Source organism: Panthera pardus, unplaced genomic scaffold (genome assembly GCF_024362965.1).
Source record: "Panthera pardus isolate Hobbes unplaced genomic scaffold, ASM2436296v1 HiC_scaffold_8, whole genome shotgun sequence".
In the NCBI taxonomy this organism is placed as follows: domain Eukaryota; kingdom Metazoa; phylum Chordata; class Mammalia; order Carnivora; family Felidae; genus Panthera; species Panthera pardus.
Genome location: NW_026527013.1, coordinates 12,037,834 through 12,059,867, shown reverse-complemented (window position 1 = coordinate 12,059,867; position 22,034 = coordinate 12,037,834). Strand labels below are relative to the sequence as shown.

Sequence of the window (22,034 nt, the reverse complement as noted above, 5' to 3'; positions counted from 1 at the left end):
AACAGTGAGCTGCCTCCGTTCCCTCTGGCCACAGTCCTACAGGGCTCCCCTGAGTGACAAAATAATAACATGTGCTAAGTGCCAGACAGTTTATACGTTAGGTAGATGCTATTACTATTAGCTTCCCCGTCTTCAGACAGAGAATCGGAGAGGTGAGGTCATTCCCAGGATTTCCACCTGAGTCGGTCTGATGTGAGTCAGTGCCCTGAGGCACAAGGGCTACCAAAGTTACCACACACAAGATCTGTCCTTGCCTATTAATCTGTGTTTAAGAACCTGAAGACAACTGAACAGTTCGCACTGGTGGCCAGCTAGTCTTCGTTGAAAGAAGTAAACGACAAGCCCCAGGAATTTGCTGGAAGCCATGTCTTGGGGTAGCAGGCGATTAGAAGCATTGTCTCAACCCACCAACCCTAGCCTCATCCCATGCGTTTAGACCTCATCAGCCAAGGCCCCTGGACACACTTCCTGGAGGACGCAGAGAGGTGAACAGAATTAGGGTCATCAGGAGTCGGTCGATGGCATTAAAGAACACGCTGGGACCCCTTCCCTGCACAGCCTGCCAAACCCCCTGGCATACCAATCCCTGGAAGCCAAGATAGGGCTCATTACTGAAAGAGTCACAGGACTTCAAGTGACAGCTGGGGACTCATTAAAAGTTGGCTCACAATTCCCCACCCTCCACTTCATTTGTGGAAATTAAAGAGTCCCTGTGGATCAGCCACAGCGCTGCAGGCAGATGAGATCTGATGCACAGCCCAGGGCTAAGGTGGAGACAGGGCCAGGGATTCACCCCCCTCTGGAGAACTGGTCCCCAGATAGTTTTCCGACTTAGACTCAAGCCCAAAGCTGGCCATTTGATTAACATCAAGAGACAGAAGTGGCAACTGAGGTGACATTCTTTTCCCCCAAGCCACAGGATTCCCAGAGCTGCAAACAGCCGAATGCTACAACATGCACACTGGGGCCCCGGGCAGCAGAACCCAAGCGTGCAAAGCACCTGCTGCCGGGCGTGGCCGCTGTGATCGCTCCGCGCTGCTGACTATGTGGGTGGGGGTGTCCAGAGCTCCGAGGGCGGCTGACAATTCTACTTCTGCAGCAGGCTCACTGCAGTTATGGGTATTACCTGGCCAACACCGCCCCTCCTTCCCCACGATACTGGCAGCCCTGAGAGGCAGGACCAATCTGAACTTGCTTAGCATTGTGTCCCCCCAGCCGGGCACCTAATAGGTGTTCAATAAAACTGGCTGAGAGAACAAACTAGCCTCTCACTACAACCCTATGGGAAGTCCGTGTGCTGCAAGGTCCCCCTGAGGTGTGAATGGCTATTCCCCAATTTATCTGAAATTCACTGACATCACAGCCAGTCTCCCTCTTGTAAACTGTGTGTCGTCTAATGCCTGTTGGGGTTATGGGGTAACGTACTCTGTAATCTGATCCCCACCTGCCATTTTAGGCCATTTTGAGCCACTCACCCCTCTTGCTGCCCAAGACTCTGTCATGTCAGCCTTACTCTGTTCCTTGGATGGACAATCATCTTTTTGCCTCAGGTCCTTTGGACATGCTGCTCCTTCTGCCTGGTGTACCCTTTCCTCTCATTCTGCCCCTGGAACAAATGTCGCAGCTGAAATGTCACTTTATCCACGAACCCGCTCCCCTATGCCCACCTCTACCCTCCCTACGCTCTGTGGATTGGTTTTTGGGCTCCTACAGCCAACCGCCTTCCTTCCCTCAAACTCCTCACCCTCTCGTCTCCATTCAGTTATCCATCATCCACCCTCGCCCTTCTACTGTAACGTTCACAGGAGCAGGTATGTCAGTCACGGTGGGCTCCCTGGCAAAGGGCTCAGGCATTGCATACACAGCTGTTGGACACATGCTGGCTGGGGCTGGACTTCCTCTGAGCTGGAGATAAGAGTTACCTCGTGCACAGTCTTTGGGTACCGAGGCCGGACATGCTTATCAAACTAAGCAGCTGGTGTGCCCTGTTCCGACTTTACCCAGTTATCAAAGAGCAGATCAAGCATGAGGCTTCCTCCCCCCATGCACCGTGAGGGGATGAGGGGGGACTTCTTAAGCAAGACGATGACCAAGGATTTGAAGACTTCTTCAGCTTGACTTCACTGGGCAATCCGCAGTGGGACTTTTGTCCTATAAACACTCACGGTGTCCCTGGTTTGTGCTACAGATGGAAAGTGACTGGACCCGAGCTCCACCTCTAAGAGCAACTGGACAAGAGGGAGAGACAAGCGAGCGCTGAGGTCATTCAAATCTGGGAGATAAATGCCATGATGATACAACCGACTCCCAGGACGCCACAGCCCCCCGACCTCCCTGAGAGCCATCGAGGTACAAGGAGCCAGGAAGAAAAGCCACTGACAGTGAACTCACCACCAACACTAGAGGGCGCCGTCCTGTACTTGTGTCTGGGCTCAGGTGGCAGACACAGGGGCGCGGTGCGGTGGAGGGAAGCAGGTGCAGGGCGCTACTCTTGGGGACAGGCTGGGTCTGAGCCACCTCTCCGTCTGCAGCTGTGAGCAAAGACTCTGACACCAGCAAGGGCTGATGGTCGTCTGGGGGACAGAGCCACTTGAACAATGCTCCTCGGTCACCCCTGCTCAGACCCGGTGGCGAGACCCAGAAATGCACGGGCCTGTCCTGGAGAACGGCTGAGCAGAGCTGCAAGGCTGTGGCTCAAAGCGACTTTGGTTACTGGTCATTTATCTCCGGTGGCCACACACTCATGCCGGGCACACAGCAGGTGCGCAGGAAATACCTGTGAGACAAACGAAAGCAGGGTGCCCATCGTTCAAGAAAACATTTGAAATGGGCGCTGAGCGGGGAGAGGGGCTCATGTCGACCAAGCACCTACTGGGTGCCAAGCTCTGCACACATGCTGTCTGTTATCCTCATTCAGCCCCATTTCACAGAAGAGCAGGTGAGGCCCAGAGAGGCCAAACCACTTGTCCGGGGCCACAGCGCCCTCTCCAGGCAGGGCTGCAACATGCAGCTGAACTGAGACCTTGGTCTCCACTCCTCCTGGGGCTTGGTATTGACTCCCGGGTGCGATGTTAGCCTGGTATCCTGACCTCTCTGGCCATCCAGAAGCAGCAGTAAAAGAGATTTCTTCTTCGTCCTGAGCTCATTTCTAGGTTGACCGTGTGTTTCTCTGATGCCTTTCCCGATTTGAGTTGTGCCAGAAAATCCCCCAGATTCCCCCCACATTCTGGCTCTTCTGCTGTCCCAGTGGGATAGAGCTTAGAGGAGAGTGTTGGCTGGACCTCAGTCCAGGCTGGCACCTCCTTCCAGCCCACTCTCTCCTCCTGGGCCCTAGAGGGTCGGTCCTGCGGTGCCTCCAAGTCCCTTCACATTTTGGCTCCAGTCTGAGTCCCCAGCCTCCTCTGAGCCCATTCTGGACACTTCTCCATGCCTTGGCTCTGCTGGTTCCTCTGCCTGCTGTTCCGTCCCTGGCACTGTGTGTGGGAGACTTTTCATCCTTCCGAGTTCAGCTCAGATGGCCCGTCCCTCCTTTGCCGCCTGCACTGTGGGGTCTCACAACACTCACTGCATGCCTTCCTTCACTGTTTTCTTTAATGCATTTTTATTGAAAATTTACTATGTGCAGGAATCATTTTTGATGTTGGGAACACAGCATGGAACCAGTGAGGCACTGTCCCTGCCCTCATGATGTCACAGTGTCATGGGAGACAGCGACCCATAACCAGGTAGGGACAAGACTGTATGATAGGGGATCTCCGGGGAAGTGAGGAGTCAGAGAGGCACCAGACCCAGCCAGGAGTGGGGTAATCACGAAAGGCTTCCTGGAGGAGGTGGCAGGTGATCTGAGACCAGTTAGTTGAGGCAGATGGGAGGGAGGCATGAGGGATGTGGTGGGACCTGGGGTGAGAGTCTGGTACATTCAAGAAATTGAAAATGCTCCCATCTCATTTTAGCTTAGAGATGCAAAGTGGGTGTTGGAAGAGAGAGGGGGGGCTGAGAGGAAACTGGAGGGACTAACAAGGAGCAGACTTTTGGCTGCAGGGAGGCATCTGGGACTAGGGAGCCATGGATGGTTCTAAGCAAGGGGAAGGATGGAATCTGATTTGTTTAGCAGGATCCCTCTGGTGTTGTGTGGGAAGCAGGTGCAGAAGTCAGAGCCAAAGCAGAGAACTGAGGCAGGGGGGATGCTGTAAGTGGGTTTAAATAGTATCACTCAGAAATGTGTGTTCTTGACACCTGGGTGGCTCAGTCGGTTAAGCGTCTGACTCTTGATTTCCACTCAGGTCATGTCTCCCGGTCATGAGATAAAGTCGGGCTCTGTGCTGACAGCATGGGGCCTGCTTGGGGTTCTCTATTTCTCCCTCTCTCTCTGCCCCTCCCCTGTTTACATATGCAATCTCTCTCTCTCTGTCTCAAAATAAAGAAATAAACTTTTTTTTAAAAAAACAGGAAAAACCCAACTACAGTATTAAAAAAAAAAGAAGAAGAAATGCATGTCTGCTTTGGAACCTCAGAATTGTGACTTTGTTTGGAAATAGGGTCTTTACAGACGTAAATAGATAAGGATCTCGAGATGAAATCCTGGGTGGTGGTCCCCGATATGGCTGGTGTCTAATGACTGGTGTCCTTACAAGGAGAGGAGAAGATATACAGACATGAGAAGTTCATGGGAAGACACAGGCAGAGATCGGAGTGATGCAGTCAAGGTGCTGGTGACCACCAGAAGCCAGGAGAGAGGCGTAAGACTGACTCCCTCAGAGACTCCAGAAGGGGCTCCCCCTGCCCAAGCCTGGCCTCCAGAACTGTGAGGCAGCACACCGCTGTTGTTTTGAGCCACGCAGTTTGTGGCCATTTGTCTCCTCGGCCCCAGGAAACGAATACACGGGCTGGTGCCGTGTTCTAGGTTACACGTGCCCGCCCCAGGTGGGCGTGTCGGAAGTGACAACACGGATCCAGGAGGAGAGTGGAGGCTGAGCTGCGTTGCGGCCCGAGAGCGAGGCCAGCCCGGCTGCGGGTGGCTGGGGCGGCCTGGCACCGTCTCCTCCCTCCTCAGTCCTTCAGCCTGGGGCAGCCTGGGCCCAGAGCAGGGCCATGCTGTGGAGAGCCCATCTCTGTCCCGGTGCCTCTGCCTCTGCAGAGGCCGGACGTCAGCCCCTCCTCTGGACCACTGCCAGCGTCTGGGACGCGGGGCTTCCTCACCAAAGTGGGCACCAGCCTGCTCTGGGAGGCATCCTCTCTGGAGGCCCTGGGGTGCCTGTTGGTGGGGTGTGGATGGAGCTCGGGCACTGGGAATGGGGTGTCCACACTCCACACTCCCTGAGAGGGAAGGGGAGGGGCATCACCTCCTTTTGTGTTCCCTGCCCTGTCCCCTTAGAGGTCGTCTTCGTACCTCCTTGTCCCCACCTAACCCTCTTCTGTGGGGTTTCAGAACAGCCCAGCTCCCAACTGGGCACAGAGGGCCTCAGGGAAGGTTTGGAGGCCACATGTACCCCTGTGGGCTAATCTCAGGGAAGCCTCTGGCTGTCTCCCTGAGGCCCCCTCCTGACTCTGGGGCCCTGAGGGTGCCCTCCCCATCCCCCCCCCCCCCGCCCCCAGCACAGATCTCCTCTGGGATGCCTTTGGAGAAGAGCTTGAAAATTGCAGGAGCAACCTCCCGCCCTGCCTACCCCACTTTGGGGCTTTTGGTGTTGAGCATCAGTGGGGAGACCCAGGGCTCCCTCTGCTACCCACTCAGAGCGCTCCCGCCGCCGCCAACGGAGGGTGTGCCCCTGGGTGTCTCCCGGAGGAGGTGATGCAAGCCCGGGTTGTGGGGAAGGACTGTGGGTAATCAGAGTGTTGGGGTGGATCTTGGGACCCAGAGCCCAGCCGAACGAAGTCCAAGGCAAACAGGATCTGAGCGGAGGCCTCTGATTCCCAAATTGTTGACCCAGGCTGGCCGCGTACGCACAGTGCACGCACATCCGATGCGCATCCTGGCTGTGGCGGTAGATCTTAGGGTGAAGGTTGTCAGGGACACGGGCGTCAGTCACCGTCTTCCGGCTTCTACTGTGAGAGCGTCTGTCTGTGTGTGCCTGCAGGCTTGCCTATAGCCGCAACTCCGCGGGTGTGTGAGTCCTTCCCCAGGCGGGGTCTCTGATCTGAGTAACTGTCTGGGTCTGATCGCAGCAGGTACATGTGGGCCCCCTGTGTGCATATCTGGTGTGAGAGCTCACAGCAGCTGTGCGGGGTGGGAGGGGACGGGAGGTGGAGTACAGGTACGTGGAGATGGGGGGGCACACCCACCCACGTGTAGATGTTGGTGAGACACAGGGGGCACCGGGGTCCAGGTCCGTAGGAACAGGAGGCCCCCACCCACCCCTGAGCAGAGCGGCCCTGAGGGCCTCCCCTTCTGCTCTCACACACACCTGGGCAGAGGCTCAGGGTCTCCTGCCAGAAGGAACAGGAAAGCATAAGGGGGGTGGTGGGTTCTTCCTCCCTCTGCTCCTGACTGGCCCTGGGCACTCAGACCCTCCCTCTCCCTCTCTGGGGACAGTCTGGGCTGTGAACCAGGGGAGCAACAGCGCAGAAGTAGAAGGGGGCCAAGGAAGGCCCACTTTGCTTTCTTTTATTATTATTATTATTATTATTATTATTATTTTAGAGAGAGAGAGTGCATGCACAAGTAGGGGAGAGGGGCAGAGGGAGAGAGAATCTTTTTTTCAATGTTTATTTATTTTGGCAGGGGGCAGAGAGAGAGGGAGAGGGTCCCAAGCAGGCTCCACACTCAGCGCAGAGCTCGACCCAGGACTCCATCCCACAACCCTGGGGTCACGACCTGAGCCAAAATCAAGAGTCCGACGCTCAACCAGCTGAGGCACCGGGCACCCCAGTCCCATTTTGCTTTCTAAAACAATGGGGCAAAAATCACATAATATAGAGTTAGCAATTCTAAAGGTGGCTTTTTTTTAAGTGTATTTATTTATTTTGAGAGAGACAGAGACAGCACGAGTGGGGGAGGGGCAGAGAGAGAGGCTGAGAGAGAATCCCAAGCAGGCTCTGTGCCCTCCGTGTGGAGCCCAGTGTGGGGCTCGAGCTCACGAACCGCAAGATCATCACCTGAGCCAAAATCTAGAGTCTGATGCTCAACTGACTGAGCCACCCAGGTGCCTCCATCCTTGCCATTTAAACTTTCACAAAGTCGTGACACACGCACCTCTATTTGGTTCCATACCTGTCACCAGCACAAAGGGAGATCTACAAGCCATTAACAGTCACCGTCCGCTTATCCTGCGCCCATCCCCCCCGCAACCACTGGTCTGCTTTCCGTCTTGATGCATTTATCTCCTTTGGATATTTCTAATAAACGAAATCCTACAATGTGCGGTCTTTGTGGCTAGCCTCTTTCGCTCAGCATAATGTCTTTGAGGTTCAACCGTGTCGTAGCATGGGCCACGTGTTGTGCTTTTGGTATCCTGTTACATGGGCATGCAACTTTTCATTTATCTACTCATCTGTTGATCCATCCTGCGATTAAAAAAAAAAAATGTTTCATTTTTGCATCAAGCCTGTTGGTGGCAGAGAAAGGAAAGCAGAGAGACAGAGAGGGGACACCAGATGGAGCAGGTGTTTGGAAGGAAAGCTACCTTCACGAGGAGCTGGGCCAGATGTGAGTCTGTTGTCACTTGGGGAAGGATGCGGGAGAACCTGTAGCTGGGAGCCTTGCTTGCTCCAGGAAGCAGGAGGTTGGGGATAGCGGCGTGGCTAGGACTCAAGGAGGGGCGGGGATTCAGAGAATGGCATCGTGAGATGATCAGCGATACAGCAGGGGTCAGAGAATGCGACTCTGGTGATGCCAGTCAGACCATGTCCTTGTGAGGGACTCGCGCAAGTCAGGCCGCACAACAACCACAGTAGCTAAGAGCCGAATGTGCATCCCTTCACCTACGTGCCACGGCAGCTGTGTGGAATAAGCATTATTATTCCATGTTCCAGGTGAGCTAGTAAGGGATACTGCTGAGATTTAACCAGAGCCTATGTCCTCTCCAAGACACGTAGGAGACGAGACTTCCAGCTGAGCTGGCTGTTAGGGAGTAGCTCTCTCTTAAAATCAGGAAGGATTTAGAGTCACAAGTTGGGGAGAACATGGAGTGAGCCGCATGCTCAAAGACAGAAAATTCTGGTGGTTGTACATGGAGTCAATAATGGTAATAGTAGTCATAATAATTGTCAGTATTATTTTTTACTGAGTTTTTACCACGCACCAGGACCAGCGCTAAGCACTTGAGGCCCACAATCTTCCATGAACCCCGTGCAGCTCAGAGGAGTGCTGACTGTCGTCACGAGCAGCCTGTGGCCGAGGGACCGGCCATGGCCTGTGGGGTGAGGGGGTACCTCCTCGGGGAAGTCCTCCCAGGCTGGGCTCAGCACACACCTGTAGCTCCTGCCCACCTGGCCGCCCTCGCTCTCTCCCCACCCAGGGATGGCCGCCATGCTGGGCCGAAACCACAGCTCCGTGTCCGAATTCATCCTCGTGGGCTTCTCCACCTTCCCACGGCATCTCCTGCCCGCTTTCTTCCTGCTGTTCCTGCTCATGTACCTGTTCACGCTGCTGGGGAACCTGCTCATCATGGCCACAGTCTGGAGCGAGCGCAGCCTGCACACGCCCATGTACCTCTTCCTGTGCGCCCTGTCCACCTCCGAGATCCTCTACACCTTGGCCATCACCCCGCGCCTGCTGGCCGACCTGCTCTCCACCTGCCGCACCATCACCTGGAAGGCCTGTGCCAGCCAGATGTTTTTCTCCTTCACGTTCGGCTTCACCCACTCCTTCCTGCTCACCGTCATGGGCTACGACCGCTACGTGGCCATCTGCCACCCCCTGCGCTACAATGTGCTCATGAGCCCCCGCGGCTGCGCCTGCCTGGTGGCCTGGTCCTGGGTAGGTGGCTCGGTCACGGGGCTGGTGGTGACCACTGCCGTTTTCCACCTCACCTTCTGTGGACCCAATGAGATCCACCATTTTTTATGTCATGTGCCCCCTCTCTTGAAGCTGGCCTGTGGAACTGATGTACCAGTAGTGGCCAAGGGCGTGGGGCTGGTGTGCATCATGGCCCTGCTGGGCTGCTGTCTCCTCATCCTCCTCTCCTACGCCTTCATCGTGGCCGCCATCTTGAGGATCCCCTCAGCTGAGGGCCGGCACAAAGCCTTCTCCACCTGTGCGTCCCACCTCACTGTGGTCATTGTGCACTACGGCTTTGCCTCTGTCGTCTACCTCAAGCCCAAGGGTCCCCAGTCTCTGGAAAGAGACACCCTGATGGCCATCACCTACACGGTCCTCACCCCCTTCCTCAGCCCCATCATCTTCAGTCTCAGGAACAAGGAGCTGAAGACTGCCATGACCAAGACCTTCCTCAGCAAACTCCATCCCTCCAGCATCTAAGTGGCCAGTGTGGAGGCAGTTTTTGAAGAAGGGGAAGGATGACCATACCCTCATCTGTACAGTGGGCTTAACAATGCTTACCTAGTGAGAATGGTATAGATTTGTGTGATGACACCCATGGCAGAGCAGGTACTAATAAATGTGAACTTTTCCTCTTCTTCCTCCCTTGGTTTGTGTCTTGGATATTAATTTTATTTTATAATTAAACAGCATTACTGAGATATAGTCCATGTGCCGTATAATTCATCTATTTAAAGCACTCGATTCAGTTGGTTTTAGTATATTCACAGTTATGCGATCCTCACCATGATTAATTAGAAACATTTTTTTGTCACCCAAAAGAGAAATTCATTCCCATTCAGTCACTCCCCATTTCCTCCCCAACCCCCTTAACCCCCAGCCCTAGGAAAGCACTTTTTTTCAAAAAAATATGTATTTTTAAAATTTTTAATTGCAGTAGAGTTGCCACACAGTGTTACCTTGGTTTCAATTATACAACATATGCTCAGCCAACTGTATACATCTGTCATCACACAATGCTGTTACAACACCATTGACACATTCCCTATGTTGTACCTTTCATCCCCGGGACTCACTCATCTACTTTGCCTGTTCTGGACATTTCTTACAAATGGAAGTATATGTTAGGGGATGTTTTTGACTGAGTTCTTTCACTTGGCATAATGTCAAGTTTCTTCCATGTTGTAGAATGTATCAGAACCTCATTCCTTTTTATAAAAAAATTTTTAATGTTTATTTTTGAGAGAGAGACAGAGAGAGTACGAGTTGGGGAGGGACAGAGAGAGAGGGAGACACAGAATCTGAAGCAGGCTCCGGGCTCTGATCTGTCAGCACAGAACTCCATACAGGGCTTGAACTCACTAACCATGAGATTGTGACCTGAGCCGAAGTCATATGCTTACTGACTGAGCCACCCAGGAGCCCCATCTTTTTTTTTTATATTTATTTATTTTTTTGACAGAGAAAGATAGAGAGACAGAGAGAGAGAGAGAAAGACAGAGGGCGAGTGGGGCAGGGGCAGAGAGAGAGGGAGACACAGAATCTGAAGGAGGCTCCAGGCTCTGAGCCATCAGCACAGAGCCCAACGCGGCGCTCGAAGTCATGGACTTGGAGATCATGACCTGAGCTGAAGTCGGACCCTTAACCAACTGAGCCACCCAGACGCCCCAGAACCTCATTCCTCTTTATTGCCAGACACTATTCCATTGTGTGGACATACTGGACTTCATGTGTCTGTTCATTGCTTGGTGAACATCTCAGGGTTTCTACTTTTGCTATTTTGAATATTGCCACTATGAATGTTTGTGTACAAGGTTTTTGCTTGAATATATAGTTTCGTACTATTGCATATATACCAAGGAGTGGGTTTTCTGGATGCAATGGTACCTCTATGTTTAATTATGAAGAATGTTCCAGACTCTTTTCCAAAGTGGCTGCACCATTCTGTATCCTCACCAGCAGTGCAGAAGGGTTCAAACGTCTCCACATCTTTGCCAGCACTGGCTATTATCTGTCCTGTTCATCGTAGCTATCTCTGTGCTGTGAAGTTTATCTCTTGGTGGTTCTGACTTGCATTTCCCTAATGACTAATCACGTTGTGCATCTCATCACATGCTTGGTGCCCATTTCTGTGTGTTTTTGGAGAAATGCCCTTGATACTTCACCCAGTTTTAAAATCGGGTTGTTTGTCTCTTTGTTAAGTTGTGGCTAATTGTTTAGAGTTTCTGGTTACAAGGCCCTTAGCAGATCTGTGAGTTTCGAATATTGTCTCGCATTCTGACTTGTCTTTTCACGAACCTGTTGGTATTCTTTGCAGGACGGAAGATTTTAATTCTGATGACATCCAATCTATGCATTTTCTTTTGTTGCTTACGCTTTTGGTGTTATGTCTACGAAACTATTGCTTAGTCCAAGGTCGCGGAGATTCACAGCTATGTTGCCCTCTAAGAACATTATAATTTCAGTTCTTACATTTAAGTCTTTGGTCCACGTGGAGTTAATTTTTGAACATAGTGTGAAGTAGGGGTGAATGTTAGTTTTGGCTGGGTTCATCTCCTTGAAAATGACCATGTCTGTGAACTTCCATCGGTTGTCCATACCTGTGGTTCTATAAGGATGTGGGGAAAGGGAAGTCACCCCACGCATATGTGTGGGATTGAATTAGCAAACAGTAGCATTATTTCTGGCTCTTGGGCTGCTGTCACTGATGCTGGTCTAGCAATGGTAACAGTAATAGTCACTATATGAATATATACTATGTGTTGAGCATTATGCTATATTCATTATTTTTGTATTTTTTAAATTTTTTTTTTTTGAGAGAGAGCATGTCCGCGAGTGGGAGAGGGGCAGAGAGGGCAGGGGGACAGAGGATCCAAAGTTGGCTCTGTGCTGACAACAGAGAGCTTTTTTTCAGGGCTTGAACTCACAAAACCTTGAAAATCATGACCTGAGCCGAAAGTTGGACGCTCAACCGACTGAACCACCCTAATTCCCCTATATTGAGTACTTTTAAGATAGCATTTCTTTACTCCTAAAAACCTGAAAATGGGGGTGGGGGGGAGGAAGGCAATTTGTGCCAACAAAAAATGTCTTATTATTTATAATTTCCTGCTGCCTTTGAAGTCATAGGAATAAACTTATTTCTAAATGGAGCACTAGGTGTGAAGATGCAGGGCAAGAGAGGGCAGGGGAGGGGAATGGAGGGGAGAGAGAGAGAGAGACAGAGAGAGAGAGAGGTTTCTTTCTGTACATTAGCAGTGGAACAGAGAGAGGAAGCCAGGCAAGGCAAGGAAAGAAGCGGTGGCTTCACCTGATGGGGCTGTGGGCTCCGCTGGGTGGGAAAAAGAGTGGGAGAGAGGAGAAGACCCTATTGTTGGTAGTGATGGTATCTTTGGGGAAAGAGACAGCCGATGGCTCAGAGCCTGGACACGAACGTGGTGCAGAGAACACAGGTGTTAGGTTTTAGACAGTTTCCACGTGACATCGACTATAAGGCTTCTTCCTTACCTGCCCACGAATGTGTGGCATTGTCATGACCTTGCTGAGCTGCACTGGTCTGCTGAATGCACCTTGGTCAGATCTGACTTCAAAGTGGACCCAGGAGGAACCAGGCTTGCTGCCTTGGGAGTCTATTGTTCCTCCCCCTGGGTCACCCTGATGTGGAGCGGAGCAAACAAACGCGAGGGGCCATCACCACGCGACAGGTAGAATTCCCTCTAACGAGCTGGCTGTTTGCTACAGGCAAGGAAACCAAGGAAGAGAGAAAATACGTAGATGGTATTTCCAACGTGCCACTGACACTCTCTCTGATCTACCCACTCTTACTCAGGGAGCTTCAAAAATCAGCACAGCAATACCTATCTCTCTGGTTCCCATTTCCTGAAATGAATCTTCTCTCACATTTTACTTTCTATCTGCACTTTGAACATTTTGTTTTCCTTTCACGCAGGGTACCCATTTCTCCCTGATTTTTTACTGGCGAAATGTCTAGTTGGCTTGGTAATGTGCCAAAGGTTAGCGGCATGTGATATCGTTGACAGCTCACCCCCCTTTATATTGATTCCGTTGGATTTTTCCACTACAGTGGACTGGGAAATGCGTGAGGAGGAATTCAGACATGGAACTGTGGTGTAGCCCCAGCATGGCGGCCGTCCCTCTGGGGAAGGAGGGAAGAAAGCTCAGTGGACATCACTCAGGGTCTCCATGGAGCCCAGCCTGGAAGGACTTCCTCGAGGGGCTCCCTCAACCCCCCAGGCCATGGCCAGTCCCTTGGCCACATGCTGTTCATGATAATGGTCTGTGCTTCACAGAGCTGCTTGGGGTTTATGTAAGATCATGCCCCTCAAGTGCTTAGTAGACGGGTCCTGGTGCATAGTAAGAATTCAAAATAATAATAATTATTCTCATGACTACTATTTAAAATCCAAGTGGAAGGAGCTCAGGGTCTCTGTGCAGCCACATCTGGGTTGAGTCCCACTTCAGAGCTTGTCAGTACCTATAGTCCTTTTTCTAAGTAGGAATGGAAAAATAAAGAAAAAACCCAAGTCTAGTCTTTTGTTAAAAAAAATTATGCTAGGATCTGAATTGGGGGGTGCCTGGGTGACTCACTCGGTTAAGCATCCGACTTCGGCTCAGGTCATGATCTCGCAGTCCATGAGTTCAAGCCCCGTGTTGGGCTTTGTGCTGACAGCTCAGAGCCAGGAGCCTGTTTCAGATCCTGTGTCTCCCTCTCTCTCTGCCCCTCCCCTGATCGTGCTCTATCTCTGTCTCTCAAAAATAAATAAACGTTAAAAAAAATTTTTTTAAAGTTGAACTGGAACAATCTGGTGCTGGTTGACGTTCCATTTTTGAAAGGATATTGTAAATCTTACAATCACTATGTCCTGTATGCTACATCAACTCTGAGCTGTGTGCAAGCTTAGTAAGAATTGTGTGGTGGCTTTCCACTTTTTATACAAAACTCTACCATGTTATCCACATGAGTTAAATAAATTTGTGTAGTTTTTAAAACAGTGCTCCTAGGGGTGCCTGGGTGGCTCAGTCAGTTAAGTGTCTGACCCTTGATTTTTGGCTCAGGTCGTGACATCAGAGTTTGTGAATTTGAGCCCCACATCAGCTCTGTGCTGACAGTGTGGAGGCTGCTTGGGATTCTCTCTCTTTCCCTCTCTCTCTGCACCTCCCACCTTGCTCTCTCTCTCTCTCTCTCTTTGAAAATAAATAAATAAACTTAAAAAAAGAACAGTACTTCCCCAAAACTCCAAACCAATGTTGGGTTGGTTCCTTATTTCTTCCTATAATAAATATCTTCATATGAATCAATAACATAATGTAATATGATATTATATGTTATGTTGCATTACATTTTTAAAAATTATTATTGTACAATATATTATATAACATTATATAATATACATAACAGATAATTTATTATATATAATATCACATTAATATATAATCATATATATTATAAAAATATATACTGTGTTTTTATTATATGATATATTAATGATTACATATTATCATTGCTTATAAAATTAAATTTATATTACATTTTATATGTAACATAAGTATATGCATTGCATATGAAAAATACTATAATTTATTAATATTAAAAGCATGTAATAATAATATACAATTATAAAATTTAATTATATTAAATTTTATACATAACATAAGTATATACATTATGTATGAAAAATACTATGCTTTATTAATATTAAAAGTGTGTAATAATATAAAAATAATAAAATAATAATAATATATAAAATGCATAATAAATTATTTAATATATTCTTACATCAAATATATTTTTATTTTTTATGTTATCATGCCATGTAATTATGTTAATTATATTTATATATGGAAATATAATATATATTATACAATATATGAAATATATACTATATTATATATTATGTTAATATATGCCATATTAATATAGTATATTATATACTGTGTTGACATTTGCCATATAATATTGTATATTATATATATTATATACAATATCACAGTATAAAATATATATAGTTCAATACATATTGTATTTTATAAAATGGAACAACACAATTATAGCATACTATAATCTATAATGTATTGTAATCGCACTAGAACATTAGTTACTCACAAGATTGAGTTTTCCAGGCAGTTAACATATATTTATTTAGAACCTACTGTGTGCCAAGCATGGTGGAGCTGTGATGGTGTCCAGACAGAGTCCCTGCCCCCAGGAGCTTGCATCCTAGTGGGGAGGTTAACCGGGGAAAGGAGAACCAATGTGTGCTGTCCTGTATGGCAATCCTGCTAAGTGCAAATAACTCATACAAACTACCCTGCAGTGCACACACAAGGTCTCTGCACCACGTGCCAGTGCTAAGAGCATCAAGAGCCGAGGGTTTACCTCCCCCCCCCAGCAAACTTAGCAAAATCCCGCACACTCTGTGGAAATAAATGACCCTTGTACACAGGAACAGTCGTAGCCACACACAAAGCTGGGCTCCCCCTGCACCCGCCCGCCCCAGGCCCAGAGGTCTGCAAGCACTGGGCACAATGAGGTGTGTGAGCAGGCCTGCGTCCTTCGGGGGATCCGGGGAGGGATGTGTCTCCTGCTTTCCCAGCTTTGAGGGCACCACGCATCCCCTGGCTCGTGGTTCCTGCCTCAGCTACTCCGATTCCTCCTTCCGGTGTCACATCCCCTGCTGCTCCCTGTCTCTGGCCCCTCCTGCCCCCTTGTCTAAGGACACTTGCAATTATAGCAGCCCATCTGGGTGATGAGGGTAATCCCCCTGTCTCAGATCTTAACTGCATCTCATCTGCACACTCCCTCTTGCTGGTTAAGGGAACGCAGCCACAGGCTCTGGAGAAGCACATCTTAGGAATGGTGGGGGCATCCGTCAGTAACACCGATAATGAGCAAAATAATGAATGGAACCCCAAAACGGCCATAGCTGGTTTTGCCAAGCACTCGTTGTCAGTGTTCATGAGACAAAGTGTCTCATAAACTCCTCTGGAGTCCGTGTTTCCCTCTGGCTGTGTGAAAGGGGTGTGTGCCTAGGGCTGCACCTGCCCTCCTTCCCTGAAAGGGGTCTCTTCCTTCTAATGACAGCTTTCTCCTCTAGGTCACGACCTCACTTCTCTCTGCAGACACCTGAGAGGTGGGTTCCTGATCACCAACTTCACACACGTGTACATTGTGGCCTGGGACAAATTATCCATCAGATTTGCATTTTCTGCATTTCAAAAATATGAATAGGCATAGACGTGAGTCATATCTAAATGTGGAGAAAGAATAATTTGAGAGTCTGAAGAATGAATGCGTCAGAAACCCTTCACACAACATTGGGCAAACAGCAGGCACTCATATGTGACGACAACCCTCCTTAGGTTTATTATTATGAAGCATCCTCTGCCTGCAACTCAAATATCTGGCTACAGTTTAAGTAAGAATTTACACCAACAGAAGACCCCCTTATGGATCCTCAGACATATGATTTCCCAAACCCCAGCATGGGAGTCAGACAGACCTAAAGTTGCATGTAACCCCTTCCTTCACATGTTGTGTGACCTTCACCAACATTTCTCATCTGCCTGAAGGGGTACCCACACCCTTGGCCTTTCTTTGTGCCATCTTGAGATAGCACTGTACCCTCTAACACATCCCGCAGATAGATTCAAGTAAATATGGGAATGAGAAATCTATGTTTTATTGAAAGTAATTGGGGAAAAATGGAAAAGGATTTCCATAAGATGCCAGATAGCAACACCCTTTTGACATTTTGTGTGTTCTTATCCAAGCACTGAACCCTCTCCTCCCCTCTCTCTCTTCCTCTCCCTTCCTCCCTTCCTCTGTCTCTTCCTCTTTCCCTTCACTTCACATTCTGACATCCTTCACTCAACACAGATCAAGGTAGAAAATATCCCTTAGACTCTATCCCTTACAAAGGCAGAAGCAATTATACACAGTCAACCAGCTCCTTGGAGAGAAATAGTTTATTTACTTTTTGTACATTTTTATATTAAGGGGTATATAAAACACTGGACCCAGTGTCTGAAAGAAAAGCCCCCATTCTGGTGGCATTTTTTATTATGCTTACTTTTGTTTATCCTTATGATAGAGAAAGGAAAGTCTTCCCCTGATCCTCCATTCAAGAAAAACCATGGGCATCAGTGCCCGACACATCCATGTGAATCTCCCTCCAAACCATAGCTAGATAGCACATTCTTAAACAGAATGGGATGGAGTTCATCACATGGGGTCTTAAACAAGAGATCATCATTGTTAGAACCTATGCAAGAAAGGCACAAACAGCTTGGAAAAAGCAAATACGCAGCATGTATACAACACCTATTGACCCATCCAACAATACTTTCTCAGTATTTTCTTACATTGAATCCCTACATCAGTCTTATGGAGATGGACCTTATCATCCCCAGCCCTACTGTCATTTTCCCCACCACCAACTGGCCATCAGGAGCTTAGGGGACTGAATTTTCTCTGGAAGCGTTTCTTTATGGCATTCTTGAGCTCCTTATTTCTGAGGCTGAAAATGATTGGGCTGAGAAAGGGGGTGAAGACTATATAGGTGGTGGCCATCAGGGTGTTACTGTCCATAGAATGGGGGCCCTTGGGCTTGAGGTAGATAATGGAGGCAAAACTGTAGTGCACAATGACCACTGTGAGGTGGGACACACATGTGGAGAAGGTCTTGTGCCTGCCCTCAGCAGAGGGGATCCGCAATATGGCGGCCACGATGAAGACATAGGAGAGGACGATGAGGAATAAACAGCCCATCAGAGCTGAGACACACACCAGGATCACAGCCAAGGTGACGGAGGCTGTTTCTTTCCCACAGGCCAATTTCAAGAGGGAAAACACATGGCATAGAAAATGCTGGATCACATTAGACCCACAGAAGGTGAGGTGAAAAACTATCAGGGTCGACATCATCCCTATGACTGAGCCACCGGCCCAGGACCAGGACACAAGGCGGGCACAGCCACGGGGGCTCATGAGCACATGGTAGCGCAGGGGGTGGCAGATGGCCACGTAGCGGTCGTAGCCCATGATCATGAGCAGGAAGGAGTGGGTGAAGCCAAACGTGAAGGAGAAAAACATCTGGCTGGCACAGGCCGTCCAGGTGATGGTGCGGTGGGTGAAGAGCATGTCAACCAGCATGCGAGGGGTGATGGCAACGGTGAACAGAATCTCGGAGGTGGACAGGGCGCACAGGAAGAGGTACATGGGCGTGTGCAGGCTGCGCTCGCTCCAGACTGTGGCCATGATGAGCAGGTTCCCCAGCAGCGTGAACAGGTACATGAGCAGGTACAGCAGGAAGAAAGCGGGCAGGAGATGCTGTGGGAAGTTAGAGAATCCCACGAGGATGAACTCAGTCACCATGCTATAGTTCTGACCAGGCACGGGTGCTGCATCTGGTGAGATCAGAAGAGGAATGAAGGTGACCATCATGACAATCATGAGTCTGTACAACAATATATGAAATGGGGAGACTATAGATGCAGTATGTTAGGATTGGGAAAGTGACCCGGATACTCACTGGTTCTGCTGTTCTTTAGCATGGAACTGAAAGTCATGAGCGGTGCTATAAATAAGAACAAGAAAGAAGGTATGTACGGATGGGAAGGAAAGAGACATGCTCCTTCACCCAGAAAAAGTAAAGAATGAAGACATAAGGTACCACAGCAATAGAGAGCACAGTCTGCAGAAGACAAGATCGGCTCGCAACACTCAGTATTTCTCACAGAATTACTCCAGCAGTAATCATTCAAAGCATAAGCTTTAAGCAAAACTAAGATAACATTCCCAATGGTGACACAAACTATAAAGACACGGCTCGCCAACATTGTGGTCTGGTGATTTCTTAACACTCAAGAAAATGTGAGACTCTGATGGGTTCCTGTTTGGGTGCAGTACAACTCTCTGTTTTCACCATATTAGAAATTAACACTGAGATTGTCTGAAAATATGTAGTATGGATACATTCATGGGACACCTGAAGGTTCAGTCAGTTAATGGTCTGACCCTTGATTTCTGCCCAGGTCATGATCTCACAGTCGTGAGATCAAGCCCCATGTTGGCATCAATACTGAGCATTGAGTCTGCTTATGATATCCTCTCTCTCTCTCTACCCACCCCCACTTGCACATGTTCTCTCTCTTCTCCCTAGAAAAAAAGAAGGAAGGAAGGAAGGAAAGAGGGAAGGAAGAAGGAAGGGCGGTAGGGAGGGAAGGTGGGAGAGAGGAAAGAAAGAAAGAAAGAAAGGTCAACCTGTTCAAACTGCAATATAAGTCAAACTGTCAATATAAGTAACATATTTTTAGGAAAGTAAGTACATTTACAAAATTAACATTTAGTGAGAAGAGTGGCTTTAAAAAAACATTTTAACAAATTTGGAGACCAATTGATGCTCATTCTGCTTCTTCATTCAGCCTGTGGCAACATGTTGTTTTAGTCGAGCATATGATGAAGATACATCCTCACCTTCATTGGAAAAGTAAGCACCTGATGGTCCCCCAGAAAGGGTCTCCGGGACCCCAGGGTCCTCATATCACACTTTGAAAACTTCTGTTGTATGATATCTAGGAACTAATCAAACACAAGCAATACCTCCAGATTCAGAAATGTTAACCATTAGTAAAAATGTCGATGGCTATCTGAATACACGAAGGACAATCACTGTCTCGGGTGGATGAGCGAATATGGTGATGATTACATCATCAGTATACCTGCATGTTCGGCTACAGTGAATCAAATGTACATTTGATAAAAGTTTCCTTAAGTTCCTTCTGGAAAATAAAGTCAGTGCAAAACCATACCAGTCTTCTAAAACAATGGGTTAACTAGGAGAGAAATGCCCTGGCAGGTGTGGAGACCCATGATAGACATCATACACATCGTTGTCATTTCCAAGTGTGACCCTGGAGCAGCCACAGACAGCGATGAAGTTGGCTACACACCTCAGAAAGTACCCCAGCGTGATTCAAAACTTGATACAGGTGGGAGCACAAATCCAAGAGAAAAGATGGATGGTTTAGGAGTCCGTGGTGGGAACACTGGCCCTTTTATGAAGCAAAGCAAATCTGAATTTCTGCCTAAGGCCATACACACAGGTGGAATCCAGGTGGATTCAAGACTTAAATAGGAAACACAATGCCCTGAAGGTAGTAGGAGAAGGTGTCGGAAAATACTTCTGTTGATGTAGGAGTGGAGAAGGACTTCTTAAACAAACTTCAGAAGCACAAACATGAGGTGGTTTTGAAAGACATGAAAACATCAGCACGATGTGTTTCTGTTCAACAAGATATCCTGGATCCAGTCGATGGGAGATGGAAAGGTGAGAAAAATCATTTTCATTGTACAAAAAAGGACTGGGGAATATAATCTAGAATTAACAAGAGACCGATTATGTGTACAAAAAGCAGAAAGCCGGATACAGAAATGAGCGAGGCTTAAAACAGAATTTAGCAAAGGTATGAGGAGATAGCTCACAGAGGGTGTAGTAAGAGCCAATAAAAACATGCTAATAAGAAAAAAGAGAGAGAGGGACAGAGAGACAAAGGAAGGGAAATGCAACGGAAATTCAGTGTATATCTATTCAATGCCCCAAGTTAGAAACTCCCTGGTGTTGATCAGTTTTGGGGAGAATGCAACCCTCGTGCACGGCCTGTGAGAGCGCAGAATAGTGGAAATGAGGAGGGCACGTGCTCTGTGCCCCAGCACATGTGCTCCTGAACATCTATCGCGATTGCTCAAAGGCATTTACAGGGGAGCATGTCAGAGGGTGTTTCTGTAGCATTGCTTTTAGTGGGGAACTGGAAAGCCTGCTTGTCCATTCTTTGGAAGGGGGCAGGACCCATGGGCTGGATGCAAACCCTGCAGCCCCAGCCAGTTCGATGCACGCACAGCAGCATAAATGAAGCCATAAGATGTGTTGAATGAATGAAGCAAAAAGCAGACGAACGCTCCAGCATAATAACCTTTCGGCATATTAAAAATAGAGCAGCTGACACTATTCTGTAGGATGCTGTAACGGTGGATACATGCCATTATGCATCTGTCAGAATCCACAGAACCCACGACACAGACAGTGAACCCTAATGTATCCCGTGGGCTCTGGTTGTAGCCATATTGGCTCACCAACAGGATGGCTCACAACAATGTAGCCATATTGGCTCACCAACAGGAACAAATACACTATTCCAAGAGGTAAAAGAGGAAACCGTGTGAGGGAGAGAGGCAGTATGTGTTTTCCTGCAAACTTATAATTTTTGTATAAAATCAAAAAGCAAAAATTTTTCTATGAAATTTAAAAGGATGCAAATAATTCACAGCACATATATGCACAGAGAAGACAGTACGCATGTACAAGAGCACATACAAATCAAAGCGCATACCTTTAGTATGGGAGAAGGTTGTTGGCACTGGAGGGATCAGGTGGTTGAAAGGGAACGTGAGCAAAGTAAGAGAAGGACGTGATGAAAACCAATGCTTGTCAAGCGCAGCGACCCAGAAACGTCATTGACTCAAACCTCTGCACCTGACATCCACCATAAAACAAAACAAAAATGTTTTTATGAATAACTTGAGCCTCGATGCCGCCCACAGCTCCTGAAACCCTTGGATCTGGGGCAGGACTCAGCCATAATTGCACCCCCTGGTCTTACTGATGTGTTGTTCCGAAGGATCCCCCACAATAGGGGTCAGCCTGGAGCCTAGAGGACACGGAACCAGCAGGACAGGGAGGGACTTTCCCAGAGTGAGGAAGGCTGGGCTGGTGAGCTGGAAATAAAGTCTTCTGACCATGCAGCCTTCCCCCCTTCCCAGACCAGGAACCGAGACACCCATGTCAGCCCCCTTCTGTGCCTCAACCCCCATCACTCAGCACCCTCTCCCCCTGCTAAATAGCTGTCTGTGTGCTCTGCTCCTATCCATCTGCATGGCTCCACCTCCCTCCCTGCACTGCTCACTGCCCCAGGCCCCTCCTCTGCTCCCACTGCACTCTGGCTTCCAGAGAGAACTGTCTGAAACGCACCCCAGGTGTGCAGTCATCAGGGCCAGGGTTCAAGCCCCAGCTTTGGTGTG

The 22,034-nt window shown here is 48.6% G+C and overlaps 2 protein-coding genes across 2 annotated transcripts; one reads left to right on the top strand and one right to left on the bottom strand.

Moving 5' to 3' along the window:
* Positions 1 to 8,458: 8,458 nt before the first annotated feature.
* On the top strand, positions 8,459 to 9,418 carry LOC109247990 (olfactory receptor 10H1-like). Its single transcript, XM_019417260.2, has one exon. It carries the CDS (start codon positions 8,459 to 8,461, stop codon positions 9,416 to 9,418), a length of 960 nt encoding a protein of 319 aa, XP_019272805.1.
* Positions 9,419 to 17,402: 7,984 nt separating this feature from the next.
* LOC109247989 (olfactory receptor 10H3-like) lies at positions 17,403 to 18,347 on the bottom strand. The gene has a single exon (XM_019417259.2). The coding sequence runs from the start codon at positions 18,330 to 18,332 to the stop codon at positions 17,403 to 17,405; it is 930 nt and encodes a 309-aa protein (XP_019272804.2). The 5' UTR covers positions 18,333 to 18,347.
* Between the last annotated feature and the right edge of the window lie 3,687 nt (positions 18,348 to 22,034).

Bases quoted from the DNA above. Each gene is read 5' to 3' on its own strand.
- LOC109247989 (XM_019417259.2), bottom strand. From the start codon at position 18,332: ATGGTGACTGAGTTCATCCTCGTGGGATTCTCTAACTTCCCACAGCAT.
- LOC109247990 (XM_019417260.2), top strand. From the start codon at position 8,459: ATGGCCGCCATGCTGGGCCGAAACCACAGCTCCGTGTCCGAATTCATC.